We start from the raw sequence: 22,506 nt of genomic DNA, 5'->3' as shown, positions 1-22,506 counted from the left end.
CGGCGGGGCAGGGGCGCGGGGACCGACCGGGCTGGGCACCGGCTGCGCGTGCCTCTCCGCGGCGCGATTACCTCATCGCCTTGGCGGGGGAGGAGCGGGGAGGCGGGGCGGGGAGACCCCACCCTCCAGCCGGCCAGGGGAGGGGAGGGGAGGGGGCCATTGTTCCTCCCTCCGCCCGCCCCCCGCTCCCCGCCCCTCGCCCCGCGCGCTCCAGCCCCGCCGGGCGGCCGGGAGTCGGGGGATGCGGAGTAGAGGACCAGCCCAGGCAGGCGGTCACGGGGGGCGGCGGAATGGGGTGGGGATGCCTGGGCTCGAGGGTGGGGGGAGTCCTGACTCCCCTACTCGCTGTACCCTTCCCTGACCCGGGGCGGGCAAAGACTTTGAGTTAAATCATATCCAAAGCTGGAAAGAATCCCTGTGTGTGTTTGACCAAATCCTTTGTGGCCTCGGGAAATCTAGAGCCCAGGATTTCTCCCCTCTGATTTGGAGTCAGGGACTCTGCTGAGAATCACCGGATGCTGATCTACAAACTCTGGGGGTGCAGAGAGCCAGAAAGGCTCAATGCTTAGGACACCAACCTGGGTTCAACTAGCAGTGTCCCCCACCTCCACCCCACCATCCCCTTTTCTCGGAACCCAGATTCCCTCATCTGGAAAACATACCTGTGCTGACGTCATACAACTCTTCTGAGACATGGCTGAGTTGATGCCCGTTAAGTTGCCAGGCATAAAGTAAATGCTCAGTAAATGCATGCTGTTATTTTCAAGCTTATTGCCTGGACTTTTTTGTCCTAGAATTAAAGGGAGTCGTCGCTGACTCTGCATCAGTCAGGCCTGGGGTACAAATCCTTTTGACAGGCTGTGTGACATTAGGGATGTGAGGCCACCTCTCTGGGCTTCAGTTGTTTGATTCTTATCTGCAAATCCAACTGAAGCTCTGAGCATGGAGTTTTATGGTCTTGGAACTTGAACTTGAGAATCCTTACTTTAAAATCCAAGTATTCACATCATGGTCTGAGACCTCCGGGGGTCTGAAAGCTAGTGCCTCAGGGCAGGAATGGACTTTTGGTAACTGACAATTGATTTTACCGAAGTCTGAGGCTTGAAGCTAAAACTAATGTTCTTTTGACTTCATCCCTTAGAGAGAACTGTGTAATCCGTTCCAGTCAGCAAGTATTATTTCATTTATAATATTTTTAAATACATTTTTTAGCGCCATACACTAGAGGAAAAATACGAAGGTAATAATCCTCACAGGGATCTTACTCCATGAGTGATGGGGATCTCACTACCTTGCCAGGTAACTGACAACTGTGGGCTGCTAAAATGTGTGCCCTGTGGGTCCTACCCGCTGACTTTGGTGCCAGGTCTCCCTGAGGCCTCTGTCCCTCTGTGGTGCAAGGGCTCTAGATGAGAAGTCAGGGCCCGGATTCCCTGAGCAGCTCCAGCTGAACTTGCCGCAGCCCTGGGCTGCGCTTTCGGGGCTCACCCAGCTTGCCTTCTGCCCACACTCTTGCCTCTGCTTGGATCACTCTCGTGCCTATCTCTGCTTACCTTTGCTCCCACTCAGCTTTTCCTCTGGGACAGGATTTTGGTGAACATTCCTGGTCAACCCCAATGGCTTGGCTTCAGTGCTTCCTCCTCCAGAAAGCCTTCCTTGATCTCCTCTTCCCCATCTCCCAAACTAAAAGTCATCCCCTGCATCCTGACCTCCAATGGCTTCCTATCTGAGGCTTCTGATGATAAAGCAAGGAGCACTTCCCATGCTGCCCTTCACTAGTCACTTACACAGAGCATTAGAGGCAACGTCTCAGATGATGGAATGTTCCCGAGGGCAGGAGCCAGGCTCGCCTGTTCTATTCCAGGCCCAGCAACCCTACTTATGGGCATAAACTCATTGAGCCCACAGCAATCCTATTTCATATAGGTAAACACTGAGGCTCAGAGAGTGACCCACATACCCAAAGTCATGTAGCCAGTGAGTGGCAGATCTGGGACTAAAATTTGGGTCTGCTGGATTACACACCAAAAGTCGAAACCACTGTGTGTGGTTTTGTCCTGATCCCCATGTGGCCCTACAGCCCTTCAAACACAAGACCTGGAGCTCCCTGCCTCTGCTGTCCGCTCTGTACCCAGCAGGCAGCCTGGCTCAGTGGGCGTGCTCCCGGAGGTGGAAGGCCAAGGACTTTGTTCCTGGCCTTGGCATCAAATAAAATTGGATAGCAGGGGCGCCTGGGTGGCTCAGTCAGTTAAGCATCCGGCTTCAGTTCAGGTTATGATCTTATGGTTCATGAGTTCGAGCCCCTCGCTGGGCTCTGTGCTGACGGCTTGGAGCCTGGAGCCTGCTTCAGATCCTGTGTCTCCCTCTCTGTCTGCATCTCCCCAGCTCAGTCTCTGTCTCTCAAAAATTAGATTGCAATCTCAGGTCTGTTCCGTGGTAGTGGTGCGGCTGTGGGCAAATCACTGTGCATCTCTGGGCCCTAACTTTCCCAAACGTAAATGAGTACACAGGAAGGCCTTCACTGCCCAGTGATGAGGGAAGAAGTCAAAGACCTCCTTCATGTACAGACCTCATAACTGTCTCCCTTCCAGTGCTGGCAGCCAGCACCGGGCTCTGCACACAGTAGGTGTCCAAGATGTTAAGTTACGCTTGTTATCATTGTTCCAAAACCGCATTCTTGGGGTACCTGGGGGGTTCAGTCAGTTAAGTGTCCTACTTCGGCTCAGGTCATGATCTCCCGGTTCGTGGGTTTGAGCCCCGCATCAGGCTCGTGCTGACAGCTCAGAGTCTGGAGCTTGTCTTTGGATTCTGTGTCTTCCCCCCTATCTGCCCCTCCCCTGCTCTCTCTCTTGCTCGTTCGCTCTCTCTCTCTCTCTCTCTCTCAAAAAAAAAACAAAAACACCAAACAAACAAAACTGCATTCTCAACATTCTCAGTGCCCAGGACAAATTAGGTTTGTGGTAAATGTGAGCTGTGTGCATTATCTGTGATGAAAACCGAGGCGTCTTTCCTTGCTCCCGCCTCTCAACCTCAGCACAGGCCCAGAGACCGCCTGGGATGGGAGCTCCGTGGTCTGTGCATGGGGACAACTGTCCAGCTGGCGGGTGGGTGGGGTCTGGTGGTGACACACAGTGGGGTGTCCTGTGTTTGCGGCTGGGAGAGAATGGCGTGGAAGAAGGTCCTTGGGAGGGAGGCCAGACCTCCAGCTCCGCACCAACCCCGGGAGACCCTCTCCTCCTAGGAGCAGGCAGGGAGGCCAGGCTCCCAGCAAGGCTCAGAAAAGAACTCTGCCGTTCATGCAACAGGCTCTGAGCTGCCCAGTGTCCGCCCACAAGCCCATCTTACCTTCACGTAGTCCCCGCCAGCCTCTGGCTCTCCAGCGGCCCTGGAAGGAGAGAAGAGAGCTGAGTGTCCCCAGCCCCACCTGCCCCAGAGGGCTCATCCTGACGGCAGGAGGGGGCGTGGCAGCTGACGGCACTCACGAATCCTCCACTCTCCAGCTGAGTGACCAGCACAAGTCCCCTTACCTCTCTGAGCCGGGGGTTTCCTGCCTGTAAATTGGGGATAAGGACAGCCTCAGCCTCAATGACTTGTTCCAAGGACTCCAGGGGCTGATAAATGTTACCTACTCCCCAAATCACTGTCCTCACCCAGCTCTAGGACATCTGAGTGTTCTCACCCCTCTCCACTCCCAGTGCTGGTGGCCTTGGCTGGGGCCCAGCTTCCTGTGCCCTCCCGCCACCACCTTGCACTCTCTTCCTGGGCAGAGTGGCCCGCTCAGCTGCACACTGTGAAAACATGGCCAGTGACTGTTGGCTGTGGAATGGAACCCCCAGCCTTCAGGGTGGCTGGGATGGGACCTGGAGAGGCCAGAGGCCAGGTGAGGCTATCTTTCCCAGGTGCCAGACTAGCCTTCCTGTGGGGGACACTGTGAACCACCACCTCCCCGCCCCCCACCCCGTCCTTGGCCTTAAAGGACAGCCTGGAACTGCCCCTTTAACACCAGCCTCCCAAACCCATCTGCCTCCTCAGCATCCCCTCTAGGATGTCTGAAGTCATCTCGAACTTGTCTTATCCAAAGCGGGGCTGTTGCCACCCACCCCCTGCTGCCACACCCCTGCTCCCCACATCCGCTTCCCATCTCGGTTGATGTCAGCTGCATCCTTGTTGCTTTGTTTGGCAAGAAAAGATCTGCAGTCATCTGTGTCTCCCCTCTTCCACTCACACCCCACACCCAGCCCATCAGGAAATCCTGCGACTCTGCATTCAAAATAGATCCTGACCACTTCTCTCCAAGAGGCAGCCCTCGCTTCGTCCAGGAGCCCCGGTTCCTCTGTGGAGCACACACAGCCTTCTCGCTGTCTGTCCTCACGTGCTCTGGGCTTCCACCCCACCCCCCAGTGGCACTCAGGTGAAAACCTAAGCAGGTCACGGTGCACACGGAACCCACACCCGCCCTGGGCTCCCTCCTCTCATGGAACAAGATGTAAACACCTCTCTGTGGCTTGCAAATGGCTGGCCATGTAATTTATCTCCCAAACCAGAACTTTTCTTCTCTTATGAGAGTAAAGTGGTGCCATTGTTATGCCAGAAAAACAGGCATAGAGGCGCCTGGGTGGCTCGGTGGGTTAGGCGTCTGACTTCAGCTCAGGTCATGATCTTGCACTTCCTGAGTTTGAGCCCCCACATCGGGCTCTGTGCTGACAGCTCAGAGCCTGGGGCCTGCTTCAGATTGTGTCTCCCTCTCTGTGTCTCCATCTCTCTATGCCCCTCCCCTGGTTGCTCTCTGTCTCTCTCTCTCAAAAATGAATAAACATTTAAAAATTAAAAAGAAAAACAGGCATAAAACAGGCCATACGTTCCCCAGCCCACAAGGCCTTGCGTGGCCTGGTGGAACCCAACCGCCCACCTAGCCAGTCCCCAACCTGCCTCCCTCGTTTATTCTGTCCCTCATTCTGCCCCTTGCCAAGCTCACTCTTGCTAGGGCCTTTGCACCTGCTATTCTTCTGCCTGGAATGCCCTTCCTCCCGATCTTCATGCAGCTTGCCACTCCCCCTGGTTTATTTAGGACTCTACTGCCCCTCCTCAGAGAAGCCCTCCCTGACCACCCTACCTGGTCCTTCACTCTCTGTCCGGTCCTCAGCCCTGCTTTATTTTCCTCCGTCTCTGCCTGCAATGATCATTTTACATTTATTTGTTGGCTGTTAATTACCCGACGCCATCACTGCTAAGCTCCCAGCACAGTGCCTGGCACATGGTAGTAGTTCACGAAACAGATCTTGCTCAATGGAATACATGAGTAGCAAATACTCGACCAATGTTGCTCATTATCATTGTGATTAATTTTGCCCGACTGGGTTCTGGTTCTCTGGCGGGGACAGGCCTCAGCATTCCCATCTGCAAAATAGGAAGGCAGGTCCCACAGGGGGAACCGCTTCCTCACATACAGAAGCCCAATATTTAGATATAAGTGTAATACATTTAATAAAAGAAATTCAATTTAAGACAACACACAATCCGGCTTCGGCTCAGGTCAGATCTCACGTTCGTGGGTTCGAGCCCCGCGTCAGGCTCTGTGCTGACAGCTAGCTCAGAGCCTGGAGCCTGTTTCCGGTTCTGTGTCTCCTCTCTCTGCCCCTCCCCTTCTCATGCTCTGTCTCTCTCTGTATCAAAAATAAATAAAACATTAAAAAAAATTAAGACAACACACAAAATCTGAGCTTAAACTATCATGGGTAAGGTGTGCATTCCTGCGGCAGAATTCCATCCAGTGTCCCCCAGCTCCTGAGGCCGCGGGGCTCCTCACTGAGAAGTTGTCTGACAGCCCTCCCCGGTCTAGAGAACCAGATGTAACTAACCCTCCGATAGCTCAGAGGGTAGAGCGTAACCTTCCCTCGGGGCACCTAGTCTCGATGGGTGTCTTAGTAGTTTAAGCGTCAGAGGAGCCCCGGGTTGGGCTCTGCACTGACTCTCAGGAGCCTGCTTGGGATTCTCTCTCTCCCTCTCTCTCTGACCCTCCTCTGCTTGCTCTCTCTCTCAAAATAAATAAACTTCAAAAGAAAACAAAGCCTCTCAAGCTGCACCCCAGCCACAGCCCCAGCAGATTTCCAAAGCCAGTTTGGTTCCCTTCGTCCAGCAGCCGTGGGACCCAGGTGGAGTGGGGACCCCTCCCCACCGGTCACCTCTGCCAGCTCTTCCCGGGTGAGGTGTCCCATCCCAGAGTTTCCGGCTATTCAGTCCCGGAAATCCGCCCGCTGCTGGGAAAAGATTGGCCAGGACACTGGGGTCGCCCAGTGCTTCCTCCCTGCTTCCTGTCTGCTTCCGCTGGGGCTCTGGGGAGGGGGAGAGCCTTGGAGAAGGGAGTGCCTGCACCAGGGATCAAGGGGGCTGGGTGGTCCCAGCCAACAGGGGAGCTCAGGGCAGAGGCGAGGCCCAAGGAGCTGGGCCAGACTCAGACCGCATCACCTCACCCTGCCCTTCTACAGGACTCTAGGGTTTCCAAAACATAATGTCTGCCGCTGGTCCACGGCGGTCACCTGCCTAGACTATTGCGGGCACCTCATCACCGGCCTCCCTGCCTCTATCTGTGTCTTCTGTGACTTGTTCTCACTCCAGCAGCCAGAGCACTCCTATTAAAATGGAAATCAGATCTTGGATTTCCTCTGCCTTAACCCACAGGAGTGGCCCCCAGTGCCACTCAGACTAAGGGCCGAAGTCCTCCTAATAGTCTCACTGACCGGCTCCTCATTACTTCTCTCACCCCACCTCCTAACCTGCTCCCTTCACTCACGCTGCTCCAGCCATGCTGGGCTTCTTGCTGGATTTTGTCCCCACCTCAGGGCCTTTGCACTTTCTTTTAAAAAATGTTTTAAGTTTATAGCTAGCTCAGAGCCTGGAGCCTGCTTCCGGTTCTGTGTCTCCTTCTCTCTCTGCCCCTCCCCCTCTCATGCTCTGTCTCTCTCTGTATCAAAAATAAGTAAAACATTAAAAAAATTTTTTTTAATGTTTTAAGTTTATTAATTTCTTTTTGAGATGGGGGGAGGGGCAGAGAGAGAAGGAGAGAGAATCCCGAGCAGGCTCCGTGCTGTCAGCGCAGAGCCAGTAGCGCGGGGCTTAACCAGCTGAGCCACCCAGGCACCCCAGGGCCTTTTCACTTTCCATTCTCTCTGCCCTCCCAATACCACTGAGCTCCCTTCCTGCCCTCCATCAGATCTTTACTAAAATGCCTCCTTCTCGGTGAGGCCTACCCTTGCCACCCATCCGAAAGTGTGACCTCCACATTCCCCACCTCCCTTCCCTGATCGTGTTTCTCCACCCTTCCATGTGACCTGCCACACACTGACTCTTTTCTCTTACTAGAACATAAGCCCCGTAAGGACAGGACTTGGGATCTGCCTAGAACAGTGCCAGTCACCCCATAAAGATTTTTGGCATGAACGAATGTCACGTAGCAGCCTCACGCGACCCTGAGGACCAAGTCGGGTTCTCAAGGCTCAGCTCTCTGTGGCTGGCGCGGTCAGCCATCCCTCCTCCCTCCCCTTCCCCCTTGTGGTCCAGCCTGCTTACGGTTCCTCCAAAGGGCTCTGCTCCCTCCAGCCTCAGGGCCTTTGCACAGGATGTTCCCTCTGCCCGGAACCTCCTCTCTCCCTTAGGCCAGAGTAATTCCTACTGGGTTTTCAGATCTCAGTTTGCTTGGAGATTTCTAGAACATTCTCCCTTCCCATTGTAATGATCAACTTCAGGAATCAAAGCTTCCATTGTTAAAAATGCAGCACTGTTAATTAATTATTTTTTACTTTATGGACTTAAAAGGCACTTCCTCTCTAATATTAGCGGTGAAATCAATTAATAAATAATACGGACAATTGAGCTAAATCAGTCCCATTAATCAGCCACATCAATTATTCAAATAACCAACCCTTTTAATTGCCTGTATTAACTGATTTGTTCTGATAACTGATACGGCTTATTGCATATGTTAGCTTAATTAATTGGATTAATGAGCAGTAATTAGGACCCATTAGGCTTTATTTCCCCAACACGGGTCCAAATCTGAGCCTTACCTTCAGGGCCCCCAACCCGGTCCAGGAGCAACGGCAAGGCTGCTCAAGGGATCCTGGGGGAGGGGCAGTAGAGAGCAGCTGGGGTTCCATTCCACCCTGGCCCTCCCTTGCCATGGGCAGCTTTGCCCTCTGCAGGCGGGCCTGTGGCCCATCTACTTTCTCTCTGACCCCCCGCTGGTTCCCTTGGACCCCCAGGCCTGACCACATGGCCTCCAGTGGGCACTTCCCCAACCTCCGCCTCCTGCTTCTCCACTTTCCCCTGTCTTCACCTCTCTGAGGTCCAAGTGCCTCCCGGGGTAAAAGGGCGAAACTGTCTTCCCAGAGAGGGAAGAGGATCCTGGTCTTGAGGAGGAAGTGAGCAGAGTTCCCAAACCAGAGTGCTCCGCTCGCTGCCCAAGCTCCCAGCCCTGCCCCTCCCAGGGCCCGAGATTCTTTCCACCCTTCACTTCGACCATCACTCCCACCATCGCTCACCGCAGCAGAGAAGCAATACTGCTCTGTGCTCCTTAGGTTTTCGTTTGTTTTTTTAAGTAGTCTTCACAGCGCAGAGCCCAGTGCAGAGCCCAACATGGGGCTTGAACTCACGACCCTGAGATCAAGACCTAAGCTGAGATCAAGAGTTGGACACTTAACCGACTGAGTCACCCATGTGCTTCTTAGTTTTTAAAGGCTTTTGGCAGAGACAGCCCCAGATAGAAGTCCCCGTCTTTCCCCACATACCCTGCCATGGGGCCTTTGGGATTCTCTGCCAGGAAGGCTCTTGGCTTTAGCCCCTGCCCTGCCTCCTGTCAGATGGGCCACCTCTGTCCTGAAGACACCCCTGCTCCTTCTCCACCATGCTGGGCCCTCAGTCTTCTTGACAGTGGTGAGCTTGCTGGCAGGTGTTCAAAAAGGGCACCGGCCCTGTGAGGAGAGGACGGATGGGGGCCGTTCTTCCCAGGGCAGCGCTGAGGATGCTGAGCCCTGAGAGGGCGTGTGGAGCGCTGACTGAATGCCTGTAATCTGCAGGCCCCGCTTGATAAAGGAAAAAACTGAAGTTTGTGACTTGATCCAGGACGCACAGCCACTCGGACCAGATCCGGGCTGGTTCCGCTTTGTGCCTTGCACAAAGCAGGCTCCCTGGGAAAGGGGACCACTCCAGGGCAGAGATGAGGAGAAGCTGGGGAGGGGAGGGCGCAGAGAAATAATATTTCAACTGGATTAGGAGCCCAGAATCGATGTCAAGAAGACGAAATGGAGCAGGGGGGTGTGGGGAGAGGAGACCCTCTCAGGCTCTGGAGCAGGCCCCCCACTGAAAGGGAGGAAGCAGTGTGACCTTGGGCACGTCCCCTCATTGGGTCTCAGTGACCTCGTCTATAAGATGGGCGCGGTGATGGTTTGAGCAGCTCCTTGTGCTGGCTCTTCCCTGGGCCAAGCCCGGGACCTCCTCTAGTCCTCATGATGACCCTGTGAAGAAGATGCTATCATTGTCCCCATTTACAGATGGGCAAACTGAGGGTCAGATAGGGCAAGGGAGTTGCTCAATGTCGTCCAGTGGATGAGGTATCCAACTTCCTCCCCGGCTCTACTCCACATAGGTCCCGGATTCTGCACACAGGGTCCCCTGAGGGTTTCGGGGGATGTGGCTCCAGCTGGGGGTGGGGGCACAGCCCGTCCTGCCTGAGCCAGCGCAGTTCCCACAGCCTGAGGCATCCGGGGGGCTTGAGGACTGTGAGAAAGTCTCCACAGGAAATGAGAGCTGGGAGCAGCTGGGCCCCTTCGGAAGACAAGGACCAGCCGCCCAGAGCCTGCCTGCCGAGGCCGAACAGGCTGGGCCCACCACAGCCCCCTCCCCTGGTGGGTAATCACTACCAGATGCCCAGCAGCTGACGTCACTCTGCAGGGCCGAGAGAGGGTCGTGGGACTCTGGGGAGTGTTGGAAATTCTTGGACCAGAATCAACATTCCAAAAGGAAATGGGATGGGGTGAGGGAGGGGGACTGCAGGGGGCGGGGGGGAGAGGTTCTTGGCCTGTTCTCAGTGCCTGGCGGCAGGGCAGGGCTGGGGCATCCGCAATGCAGGATGGCCCGTTGCCCTGTGGGGTGCCACCTTCTCCCAATCTCCTTCTGAACAGCGGTGGGAGTGGGGGTGGAGGGGTCTGGGTATCTGTGATCTGGTAGGGAGGGAAGGACCCTTGGGTGTGACACTTTACAATGAGTCAAGCTCTCCTTAAAGGAGAGGTCCTCCTAACACACGAGAGAGAGGCCCTCCTCTGCTCAAGGCCAGCAGCGGTTGCATCTGACTGAGTCAAAGCCCGGTCTTTGCAGGGCCTTCCGGGCCTTCCATTATCTGAACTCATTTCCTCTCTGGCCTTGCCTCCCACCACCCCACTCCCCAGCCCCCCATCTTCATCTCCTCCAGCCACCGTGGGTCCCGGCTGCTCCTCAAACCTGCCAAGGACCTTCCTACCTCAGGACCTTTGTACCTCCTGTTCCCTTGGCCTGGTACACTCTTCCCCAGATATCAAGAGCATTTGTTTGCCACATCCCTTTGTTCAAACCTCACCTCAAAGAGACCTTTTTCTTGGCTTCCCTTCCTGAACTGCTACCTCCAGACATACCCCTGCCTGCCAAGACCGTTGCCCTAGTAGGTTTCAGTATTTCCCCCGGCACTTTTCTCTGCTTGACCATATCACATGCCTCATCATATCTCCCCAAACTGGAAAGGGGGCTCCATGATAGCAGGGTGTGGTCTGCCGTGCTCACTGCTGTCTCCCCAAAACTTGGAAGAGCATCTGGGGCATAGTTGCATCACAGTAAATATTAAAACGAGTGACATTCCAACTCAACTAAATGTGGCATCTCGAGCAAGTTATGAACCTCACAAAACCTCAATGTCCTCATCTGTAAAACGGGCTCCCATGATCTCTCTTCCAGGGGCTTATGGGAAGTCATTTAAATAACGGTAGAAATGCCTTTGAGATTTTTATTTGCCGGAGGTAAAATGTGGTCTAGTGACTTGAGATCAAATCTCAGCTCTGACATTTAATCTCTCTGTGACCCCAGGAAAATCCCTTCCCATCTCTGAATCTTGGTTTTTTCACCAGTAAAATGAAGCTGATAAAGGTTTCCTCTCACAGGGCCTGTGGGTCGATGGCACCCATTGGGTGCTTCAGGCAGGGACTGGCCAGTTCTGAGCCAGATCTTGACCACCTCTTGGAGGACCATGGTCTAAAAGTCCCTGTGTGTGGGCATGGGTGTAGGTGGAAGGTGCTGGGGTCTCCTTTCCTTCACTGGGCCTCTCCTTGCTCCTCATCATGGACTGAAGAGGAGGGTCATCAGGGCTCTCTGGACCTGCTGTTTCCCTGCAGAAGGCTGGGGTGCTGGGGATAGGGTGAGGCTAGGCTGGTGCTGTCCTTGCTTGGCGCTAAAGGCCCTCCATCCCCTTTGCTACTGGCCCCTCCTCCCTCCTTCCTCCTCATCCCCCATGATCTCAGCAGGGAACAGGGCACCAGGAAACCCCTGCAGCTTCACCTCTTCCCCTTCCTTCCTTCTGCTCCAGGTGCTCCCTGCCTCCCAGGGGGTAGGGGAGGGACACCATCTACCCCAGCTTAGACCACTCCCTGAGCAGTCACTGAGATGATCCCCTTGGGACACTCGGGAATGGGGTTCTAGTCTTGCTCAGTGGCAATTTTCAAATGCCCTCCTCTCCAGGCTGGGTGTGCCCTTAGAGACCATCCCAGCCCCATCCGGGCTGCTGGGGGGATTAAGGCCCAGAGAAAGACAGGGTAAAGCTGAGATCCCACAGGCAAAGCAGCTCTCCTGACTCTGGGACACAGGGCTGGGCTGCAGGGACTCCTGGAAGAAACATTTAATTCGTAGCCTCCTGCTTGGCCTGGAGGGCAAGTGGGACACTGGGTCTCAGGACACCAGGAGGGGGCTCAACCTGATCTGCCAACCCAACCCCACCGCAGAACCACTGGACACTTCGAATGATTGGGTGGGTGGAGGGCAGCCTGTCTCCTCTGCTAGCTCTAGGCCAGGCCTGATACCGGAGGCACTGCCAGGACCACCGGAGCCCCTGCCTACAGAGGAGGAAGGCTGGGTCCTAGACTTGGCATTCTCAAAGCTTCTCAGGACCATCCTTCCCAGAGGCCCTGGCCCTATTGGAAGGGAACAGGCTGCCCAGCCTTTAAGGGCATGAGCCAGGAAGGTGGAGTTAAATCCTCGGTCTAACCTTCGCTACTGTGGAGAACCGGGCAAAAAATTCTCCCTTTACTCATCTGTAAAATGGGGATGATAATAGTGCCCCTCTTCCGGGGTGAGGAGTAAATGCCCAGTCTGTGCGAGGACAAGGCAGGGACAGAATTACACCAAAAGAAAGTTTAAAAGTCCCTGATGCTAACGGGCATTCTGGTTTGCTGGTTGACCCAGGGGCACTGATTTCCGCTCAAACCATTGCCATCCCGGCACTCCCTCTTTAGGCCCGGCTCGGTCACTCACCCTCTGGGTCCCAGTGACGGGCATCTTCGTCCCACTGCAGTCATGGTTCCCCGCAGTCACTGCCTGCAGCCTGGGTACCTCCTCAGCCCGAGGGCTCCCGCCTTTCTCGGGCCGCGGAACTCCGGAGCTCAGAGCTGTACTCCGGGGGCGGAGCCTGACCTGTAGACCACGCCCCTGACACGCCCCTCGCCCTCTGCTAGGGGCCGCTCCACAGCCTACACCACCCCCCCAGCCCGCGCTAGGAAGGACACGCCCCGCCTTGGTAACGCCCTTCCTCGTCCTGTCTCGCTCCGCCCTCTGCCCCTATCTGTTAGTGTCCGAGTCCGGGAAGGCCACGCCCCCCGAGCACACCCTCTCTGGGTTGGCCCGCCCCGTTCCAACGCCACCTTCGCTCTGAAGTCCGCCAGGCCGCCTGAAAGGCCACGCCCCCAGACACGCCCCTCCATCCTCCCCTTTCCGCAAACTCACGGAGCACCTCTCAGATTCTAGGCTGCCTCAGAACGCCCCAGAACCTATCCGGCCCTCTCCCCTGCATACAATCCTTGCTCTTCCACGCCCACGTGAGGCTGACCTAAGGCGGGGATGGCAGAAGACGGCAGCCTGGAACAGCCAGAGATAATGGGAAAACATTTACTGGTAGTGGTGTGCCAGGCACAGCGCTAAGATTTCAAAAGTCCTGTATGTGACTCTTGATTCTCATCATGCCCTACAAGGTAGGTGCTATCATGATGCCATTTATCAGATGAGGAAACTGAGGCTCAGAAAAGGAAGCAGATTTATCCAAGGTCATGCAGTCAGTAAGAGGCAGCGTCTGGAGGAGATTCATTCTGAAGCTTCGCAAAGTCTCGCTCCCCACTGAACAGAGGTCTAGACTTTGCCAGCACACCGAAACTGTGCTTGGGGTCTCAGGGCAAAGCCATTCAAGAGAGGTCTCAGAACCAGCCCTAGACTTACTTTTGCTCAGCTGGGTTCCCCCCCCTTTATTTCAATAAGTACATCTGACCAGTGCAGTTTAGACACAGGTCTGAGGCTTGAAAAGCTGGAGACTCCTGTGATTGTGATTGAGGACTCTCCCAAGGGCATGAAGTTCACAGCTGCAGGGCTTAGAAGGTAGTGGGTACAATGTGAGAGATGAGTGTGCAGCGGCTGGAGGCAGTTTCTGCTCAAATGCAGCTCTACCATCTTGCCTGAGTCTCAGTCTCCCCATCTGTAAGACGGTCTAATGATACAATGATACAGATACAACTTTTACAGAGTTTTCTGTGAGTAACATATATTTTGACCACCAGGAGAATGGGTGTAAGAGTCACATGATCACTCTGTGTATTTTTGCATGAACTCCACTCACTCTACAACCAAATTAAGTGGCGACGGGCTGGGGGGGAGCAGTGTTGTTCAGCAAAACTAAAGGTGCTTTGGGTATGGGGGTCCAGGGCACGGATCCAGCAATCGGGCTTGGGGCTCACCCAGCTCCTGAAGGCCCATCCTGGAGGCTGCTTTGTTATTTGACAGAGGTGCGACCTGCCTGAGGCAGAGGACTTTCCCTCTCTGAATCTTAGTTCATGGAAATGACAGAATCTCCTCTTCAGTCGTTTTTGTTTTGTTTTGTTTTGTTGCGGATTAATTGCAAGTGAAAGACCAAGCACAGTGCCTGGGCTGTAGTAAGCACTTGGTTAATGTGCAGGGTGTTTATTCCCCCTAGAAGTGTGCTTTGGGGGGCTCCCCTCCAGGCTCTATTGGCAGGAGGCTGGAGACGCCCTTCTCGCAGATCCCACTCCCACCCCCCACCCCTGCACCGTGGGCACCTACCTTTCTGGAGGCACATTCCTGGGATCTCTCTCTTCTTTTCTGTCTGCTGGAGGATCCTCAGGCTCTCTCACGGGTCCCATTGCTGAAGGGCTGGGTCCCACTGCTGGGGTGTCCTCCAGGGGGGCATTGGTCCCCACCACCACTTCCTTGGCTGCCTCCAAGTCTGGAGAGTTGGGCAGATCTTGGGGCACCGAGTGGGGTTCAGGGCCCACCTCCTTGGTCTTCTGGGTAGCCTGTTGATCCCGAGCCTTCTTGGTGCTGGAGCGAGGCATGGTGCCCATGTGGCTGTACATGTCACTGGAGCGGGCATAGGCCGGGGGGCTTTTGGGGACAGTCACCATGTCATCCTGTGTAGCCTCAAAGGTGTCATGCTCTAGGTGGGACTGGATGCTGACAGCCGCTGAGGACCGTTTCAGAGTGAAGGACCGAGGGAGGTTGGAGAGACTCCCAAGACCCTTGAACTTGAAGAACTCTGGCAGAGGAAGGCAGGGGGTGGGGGAGAAGGGGAAGAAATGAGTTGATGCCAGCAGCAATAATAATAACAATTACAAATACATGTGTTTCTTCTCACTGAGGGTTCAAGGAGGGTCCGGGCCTCACTGACACTCCCCATGTTACGGTACAACAACATAGCAACTAGACTAACACAGCCCGGCTCTTCCACAACCTCGCTGTGTGACTTTAGGCAAGTCACTTGACCTTTCTGAGCCCCATTCTCCACATTAGCAAAATAGAGATTGTAGGGCCCACCTCCTGTGGACAGCAGAACTGAAGGACAGCATGTAAATAACAGACTTAATCGGGGGCCTGGCACCCAGAATCTCCTGGAGACGTTGTGAAGGTTACGAGGATGATCACAGTCACCGCCTCTGCGTTGGTCAGATAGCTTCACGCATTACATCACTGAGTTCCCAGCATAACTCAATGACACAAGCCTAATTTCCCTTTTCTGCAGATAATGAAGCGGCGGTCAGAGCCGGGGAAAGAACCGCCCCGCAGGTGAAGCAAGTTTGCGTGGGCGTGGGGTGGGAAGAGCAAGGAGGGGCTGTTCGAGCACCTGGGACCCGGGATGAGATGACAAGGGGGTTGGTGGGAGCCTGGGGGGCCCACTCTCTGAGGTTCGGTCCTTCCTGTCAGCTGAGCCCACAGTCTGGCCTCCGCGGCGATACCATCTCCTCATTTCCGCAGGGGTGCGTGTGAGTTCCCTCCTCCTTGCCCCCAGCTGTGGGGCTGCTCCTCCTCTAAGCCACCCCCTCTGACAACCTTATGGCCTCCAGATGAGTGAAAAGGAAAAACCCTGGCATTTTCCACTTCGTAGGTACCCTCTGACTCCTCAGGTCCTCACCACGATGCTGGAATAGAGGTAGGATGCCCCCATTGATGAGAGAGGAAACTGAGGCCCAGAGAGGGGAGGGACTTGCCCAGGGTCACACCGTAAGGCTGAGCCTGGATGAGGGGCTCAGGGCTCTGGACTGCTGGGGTCAGTGTTCTGGGGCTTTCCTCCCAGCCCTGCCCACCCTCAGCTTGGTCTTAGCTTCCACCTGCCGACAGATGCTGTCAGAAAATTCTGAGGCCCTGCTCTAAGAAAGTTATACCGTGAGGCAGAAGTGTGCCAATTGCCGGGAGGAGGGCCAAAACTGCTGTCTCCCGGGCACGGGGGACCTGGAGGAAACAGTAGTGGGATAGGGAGGGAAACCGAGGCGAGTCAGGAACATGGGATTGAGCCCGGCTCTGAAGCCCCTATGATCCCAAGCAAGTCCCTGGGGCCCAGTATTTTCATCTGTGGACTACATCTTAGTCCTGGCCCTGCACACCCTCACCTGCCACCCCCGGGCTGTCAACTGTCAAGCTGAAGGACTCAGCGGAAGCAGAAGTTTGCTGAGACCCGGAGGGGACCGACTTGCGGAAACAGAGCCTTGGTCAGTGTGACCCCCTCATCGAGCCGCCTGGGTCCCAGCATCACCGTTGTTGGGATTGTGGGACAACTTCCCACAGCGCACCCAGACCCACCCAGGCTCCAGTAACTTCCAGCTGAGCCCCTAAGTTCCAGTAACTTCCTGCCCTCCAGAGGCAGAGTGTGGAGCATGTGGAGGTCTTCTCTTGCCTGGCCCGTGAGGTCCAAGAAAACCAGAGACGGACACACCCATGAATGGAGAGACAGAGAAAGAGAGACTGGCAGAGACAGAGACAAGAAGCAGAGATGGAGATCCAAACCAACTGGAGAGAGTGACAGAGGGAAGGAGACAAGGAAACCCAGAAGCAGGGAACTCCGGAGAGGGACAGAGATGGACAGAAGAGAAACAGAAACCCGACAGTGAGAAAGAAGCAATGCAGAGAAAGACCGAGATGGACGGACCGACAGAGAATGAAGGGCAGTGCGGAAGGCACCCTGCACTCACTGAACTTTCTGCTGGCTTTCTTGGGCCCTTCCGTCATCTTGGTAAGTCGTGCAAAGCCCCTGGCCAAGCTGGCAAGTGGCCGCTCTCGGCTCCGGACATCAACGCCGAGGTTTCTCCCTCACCTCCCCTTCCCCTTTCTTGCACCCTCTCGCCGCTCGCTTCCTCTGTGTATTTTTAAACCAGTGAAACTCCCACAGCTCCACCCTCCCCATCCTCTCCACAGGGGGCGGGGGCCAGGGCCTCCCCCCTTCCAGGCCCCTGTGGGCTGCCTCCTTGGCCTTGGCTGTGGGGGGCGGGGAGAGGGGCAGGGGCAGACCACAAGCCCATGGGACCTAGAGGGCCTGGAGAGACAAACCACAGGCCCTGGGAATGGAGCCCACTGGGTGGGGGCTGCGGGGGGGACCTGCCGACAGCTGTCAGGGGGTCTGGCCAGCAGCTGGAAGGGTGCCGGGAGCCAGGTGTGCCCACAGGGCAGTTTGTTCTAAGCCTCAGTGTCTGGGGAAAGACTGGCAGTGGTGAGGCATGCTGGGGCTAGCCTGGGGCCCTGGGACCATCCAAACCCAAGTTCACATCTTGGCCGGCTACCCTGTCGCTGTGTGATCCTGGCTAGGCCGCTGACTCCCCTGAGCCTCGGTTTCCTCACTGTGAGCAGGGGGCATTTACAATGCCCATCTCACAGGGGCCAGTTTGGTCCAGGGCCTGGCACAGAATCAGTGCCCACTGAGGCATGATCATTCATTTTTAATCCAACGGGGCACGGTGGGAATTTGGCCAACCACACCCATTATACAGAGACGGAGAATCTGGAGCACACACGGGCAGAGGGATTGCCCCAGGTAATGTGGCAGGTTGGTGGCACCCACAGGGTCACATCTCACCCTTCTAGGTCCCTTAGTCCACAGCCTGATGCTTTTCCACCCGACGGCATGTGCCTGTTCACGCGTGTACATGTGTGTGCTCACATGGGCAGGACAGAGATGAAGGAATGAAACTCCCCTACACAGACTGTCCCAGGCACCCGCGGAGGCTGTCCGCAGCTGCAGGGGTTGCGGTGGGCACAAGGCCAGGGTTTCGAATCCCAGCTCTGTGTACTGCAAACAAGTTACTGCTGCCTCTGGAGTCCCGGTCAGCTGATCTCTAGAATGGGCACAAATGCAAGGTACTCCGTTAAGTCACAGAGGCTCCAGCATGATTGGACATTACTATCCGGGCCCCCAGTCTGGCAACTGAGCCTAAGAGAGAAGGAGTCCAAGGTCAGAGGGGGCCCTTCCTGCATCCTCAGTAAAAATAACGATGACTAATGTCTTCTGATCGGTTAGTACATGCGAGCCAGAAACCCCGGTCCTTCTGTCCTAAGAGGTAGATGTTGTTTCTCTTTTCCCCATTTTACAGATGTGGAAACTGAGGCTCCCTGAAAGTCAGCTTACCTGGAATTAGGACCTACTTGTCCAGCTATGGAGCCTGCGGTCCTAACTGCCACTCTACAGCTCCGGAAACCTCCTGGCAGCTGGGTGATGGGTCCTGGTAGGGGAGGCGTCTGACTGAACCTTCTTAATGGCATGAGGGGGAAACCGAGGCCTTGAGGGGAAAAGGGACACAGCCTGAGAGATCAAGACATCAGAGTCCTACTCACAGACAGACCTGGATGGGAACAGTGTCCAAAGTTCAGATGAAAGAATGAGGTTTCTCAGTCATGGATTTAGGAAGAGAAGGTCCTTCTACTGAGCCGTGACCACGAACCAGGCATGGAGGTGAAAGCCTCCACAGAGCGTCCATTGAGTCCCTACAACCGACCTGTGAGGTGAATGCTGCTACTGTCCCATTTCACAGATGAGGAAACTGAGGCTAAAGGGGAGCAGAGACTAGACACCCAGCTGTCTTAGCTCCCAGGCCGGTGCTCCCTCCCACCTCGTTGTCAGAGAGAAGGGCCTCTGGCTTCCTCGTGGAAGGCAGAGCGTGGCCCCCTGACTTCTCTCCCAGGAGGCTAGTCCCAGCGACTTGGGCCAAGTGCTGGGTTTCTGTCACTCCCGCCTCACTGTGTGACCCTTCAGAAGACACTTTACCTCTTTGGGTTTCAGTTTCTATCTGTGAAATAGGGTCAAAGAAGCACCCATTTCCAGGGGTTGTTGGGAGGATGAAAAGAGAAAATGTGGGCCCAGGCTCTTGCGCTGTGGTCTCGGCAGCCCCTGGTGGTTGTTGCTGAGGGCCAGGAGTGGTTCAGGCCAGGGGCCGATTGGCGCAGGCCCTGAAGACCCCAGGGGAGGGCACGGGCTGTGAGAGCTGGGAGCCCAGGCCACGGGGAGGCCATGTTGCCATGGCCAATGTACAGCGTGAGCGCTAGGCCTGTGCGGGCCGTTGGCTCCGGGCGCCAGGGCGGTTGCGGCATCCCTGGGAGAAAGAATGGGGCTCAGTGTGGCGGCTCCACCAAGCTCAGAGCCCCCTTTGTGCTGCCTTGAGTGGCCGTTGGGAGAGCGGCTGGGGACCTGCTGGCGGGTGGCTGTCCCCCAGGCCCGCCTCAGCCCACGTTGGAGGCCAGCCCAGAGCAGCCCATGCTCCACAGCCTTGAACACACAGTGCTTTCCTCCCTCCAGGCTTCTGCCCAGGCTGGACCCACACCCAGAAAGCCGCCCTTCCCTCCACTGGCTGGACGTTTTGCCTCTGTGGTCGGGGCTCCAGGTCCAGATTGAGCCACAGTCCCTAGGGAACCCTCCTCTGGTTTCTGTCCCCTCCATCCGGCCCTGTTCCCTCAGTCTGTGACTCCACTGCCCACAGTTTGGCCAGGTACTATTAGGCCTTCAGTGTCACAGTCAAAGGCATTGGACCCAGGCAAACCTGAGTTCAGACCCCAAGTGCATGACCTTGGGCAAGTCATGTCACTTCTCTGAGCCTTCGGCCAAATGAGACCAACACAACCTCCCTCACACAATCCTGTGGCAGTGAAATAAAACACTTACACTGTATCATCCATATTACATTCACTTGCGTCTTTATTTGCGTGTTCCAAACAGACCTCCTGCTCCCTGAGAGAGGAATGTGCCTCTCACATCTGTATCGGCCCCGTGCCCGCTATAGGTCTTAGTCTTTCCCCAGCTCCATTTGGTTGTCTGGTCCTGAGGATGGTGTAGGCTGGTGGTGAATGACCCTGGGTTTTGGAAGCAGAGACCTGGCTTTGAATCCCAGATTTATAACTTCCTGGTTGTGTGGCCTTGGGCGGGCCACATCACCACGCTGAGCCTCGGTTTCCTCTTCTGTAACTTGGGCCCAATACTAGCAACCCTCCAAAGAGGGGAGCTACAAAGCTCCAAGGAAATGACACATATCGACACAGGGCTGGGTACGGAGTCAGTACCCAGCTGGCGTGGGCAGAATAGAATGTCCATGGTGTACAGGGCCGCAAGCATCACACCACCGTCCCCTGCCCGGTGTCTCCTGATCCAGCGCCCCTGTCTCTCCTGGCACATACGAGCAGCCAAGGTCAGCCCACCATGAGCCCGTCTTCTCCTTCCCTCCATATGCCCCCCCAACCCCGTCCCTGCTCAGGGGAGGGAAACAGAAGGTCTGGGCCAGAGTCAAACAGCAGGCCGGTGACTTCCTCTTCTACTCTGTGCCTCTGTTTCTCTTAACTATTAAATGACAGCAGGACCAGAAACTCTCCAGAGTCCAGTGAGTTAGTCAGCAAACATTTACTGAGTACTGGCCATGGGCCTGGCTTTGCAGGCTTAGCTGATCCGCAGAAGCAGGAAATATTTTCCTCAAACTAGCAAATCAGAAGTCAGTCGATAGGAAATCAATTCCAGCTAGGACCTAATTTCTTTGCACTTCCTCCTCGATGATCCGGGACCCCGTGCCTGGGCAGCGTGGGTAGCCTTCCGAAGAGCTTCTGACTGCTTCTGCCAGGGGGAGCTGAGAGCCCAAAGCTCAGAGGGGAAGTGATCGGCGGATGTTGGGGTTCAGGGCAGGGGTGGTGGGGTGGAGGTGACAACATCACCGGAACATCTGCTGAGGCGTCTGGCCACAGGATGTGACTTAGGCAGAGCTCGTGGGAAACTGACAGCGGGCCCACCCAGCCTGAGAGTCTGGTGGTGAGGCCACCCAAAACCACGGTAGGCCCCCAATACTACTATTCCCCTCCCATACCTCCCAGGGCATCCAGGATACTTAGGCCAGCTGTGCCCTAGCTCTGCCCGCAGCTCAGATGGGTGGGGGCCCTGATACAGCTAAGTACCTGGGGTTTGCGCCAGACTGACTTGGTTCAAGTGCCAATGGCTGCAGGTGAGCTGTTTGACCCTGGCCAGGTGATGTCACCTCTGAGTTTCAGTGTCCTTTATGTGGACAACAGAGGTGATAATAGTACCCATCTCATAGAGCTCAGTGACAATTGAGATAATTGTCATAAAGTGCTGAATGCATGGGTTGGACTGTTTATGTGGCCTCAAAAACTTGTAATTGCTACAGTTATTTTTGCTTTTTCCCTCCTTGCCCTCCCCACCCCCAATTTAGCCAACAGCCTCCCTGCTCCCACAAGTGTACCCATGAAGCTGACCCCAGATCACTCCCTGACATGTCTCCTGACTGCCTAAAACACCCGATGGCCTCGCCTTCCCTCAGGAAGGGGCTCACTGCTGCTTGGCTCACCCTTGAGGCCCTCCCCCAGAACAGGGTCTCTTGGGACACCAGGATCGCCAGCCCCGCAAGACCAAGCAGTGGGGAGTAAGAGGTGCAGGGCCACCCTGAGGCCTTCCTGCAGGGAGACAGCAAACAGGGTGCCATTGAGGGGCACAGCCCTGAAGGTAGGAAGGTCCAGGGAGTTAGGAAATCCCACCACCACAGCCTGGGAGGGAGCTGGAAAGAGCCTCCAATATCACAATTTGGGTTTTCCTGAAGACAAACGAGGTAGAAAGCACAGCTTTGCTGTGGGCTGATTGTTGAGCAGAGCTGGAGTAAGGACCCAGAGGAGCTGGGAAGATAGCAGGAAGATGCGGGGGAAGTGTGGCATAGGGGAAGGGGGCACAGGGTCCGAGAAGGAGCTGGGTGGTGGGCTTGGTGCCTGGCATGACAACAGGCCTCAAACACCACCATAGTACCCCTGGCCACGCTGGAAATAGCCTGACTCAGGAGAATCCTCTGCAGAATCAGACAGACCAGGTTCTAGTCCCAGCGCTGTCATTCTGTGACCTTGGGCAAATGGCCTCATCCTTCTGAGTCTTAGTGCCCTCTTCTGAAAAATGGGTTAGTGATCCTATCGGGTGGTTGATTCAGGATTCAGCAGGAAGGCCCAGCAATTAATAAGCACACAGGGAGTTCGTTGTAAATACTAGCTGTTTTTGTAATTACTGACCCGGGGTGGACCAGCTCGGGCACAGCTGGTGGGAGACCGGGCTCCTGTGGGCCTCATCCTGGCCTCGCAGAGAACTGGGGGTCCGGGCTAGAAGGCCCAGGCGTAGCTGTCTGGCCGCCTCCAGTGTCGCCGCGCCCCCTAGCGGCCGTCGGTTGCCATGTCAACGGCGGGTGGCTGGGGCCCGGGGAGGCGGCGGCGGGGGCCGTTCTCTCCTCCCAGGACCAGAGGCCGCTCCCTCGGCGCCTCCCGCCTTCGCCGGTGGAGGGGCACTCTGAGCCGGGAAGAAAAGGGCTCTCTGCAGCAGCTGGCATGTGGGGGTAAACTGAGGCACGCGGCGAGGCGCCCCGCAGCCAGGTGTGGAGCGCGGGGCCCCACCTCCGAAGGCGGAGGAGGGGCCGCGGGCGGTGACGCGCCGAG

At 55.8% G+C, this 22,506-nt stretch overlaps 1 protein-coding gene and 2 long non-coding RNA genes across 14 annotated transcripts in view; 1 reads left to right on the top strand and 2 right to left on the bottom strand.

Annotated features, from left to right (window-relative positions):
- Positions 1 to 16,911, bottom strand: part of SH2D3C (SH2 domain containing 3C) — a 30,749-nt gene extending 13,838 nt beyond the window's left edge. For 2 of the 12 annotated variants that reach the window (XM_029919499.1, XM_029919501.1), the window contains exons 1-4: positions 16,752 to 16,911; positions 14,353 to 14,824; positions 3,528 to 3,551; positions 3,346 to 3,385 (exon numbers count right to left, since the gene is read on the bottom strand). In XM_029919499.1, the coding sequence (XP_029775359.1) occupies positions 3,346 to 3,385; positions 3,528 to 3,551; positions 14,353 to 14,824; positions 16,752 to 16,788 (573 nt within the window). In that variant the 5' untranslated portion in view covers positions 16,789 to 16,911. Of the gene's footprint in view, position 1; positions 80 to 662; positions 791 to 3,345; positions 3,386 to 3,527; positions 3,552 to 5,212; positions 5,480 to 8,063; positions 8,631 to 8,783; positions 9,887 to 12,543; positions 12,697 to 14,352; positions 14,825 to 15,102; positions 15,266 to 16,751 lie in introns of those variants that run through there. The other 10 variants (XM_029919504.1, XM_029919508.1, XM_029919502.1 and 7 more) reach the window with 9 other exon arrangements.
- LOC115275766 lies at positions 15,359 to 19,723 on the top strand. The gene is made up of 2 exons (XR_003901731.1): positions 15,359 to 16,792; positions 18,144 to 19,723. It is a non-coding gene; the product is annotated as an uncharacterized LOC115275766 (long non-coding RNA).
- LOC115275771 lies at positions 19,721 to 21,039 on the bottom strand. Its single transcript, XR_003901737.1, has 2 exons — positions 20,977 to 21,039; positions 19,721 to 20,759 (listed from the first exon to the last, which is right to left on the bottom strand). It is a non-coding gene; the product is annotated as an uncharacterized LOC115275771 (long non-coding RNA).
- Between the last annotated feature and the right edge of the window lie 1,467 nt (positions 21,040 to 22,506).

The sequence above is a fragment of the Suricata suricatta genome, chromosome 13 (genome assembly GCF_006229205.1).
Source record: "Suricata suricatta isolate VVHF042 chromosome 13, meerkat_22Aug2017_6uvM2_HiC, whole genome shotgun sequence".
Taxonomy (NCBI): domain Eukaryota; kingdom Metazoa; phylum Chordata; class Mammalia; order Carnivora; family Herpestidae; genus Suricata; species Suricata suricatta.
The sequence above is the reverse complement of the archived record's forward strand: the minus strand, read 5'-3'. Positions and strand labels throughout refer to the sequence as shown.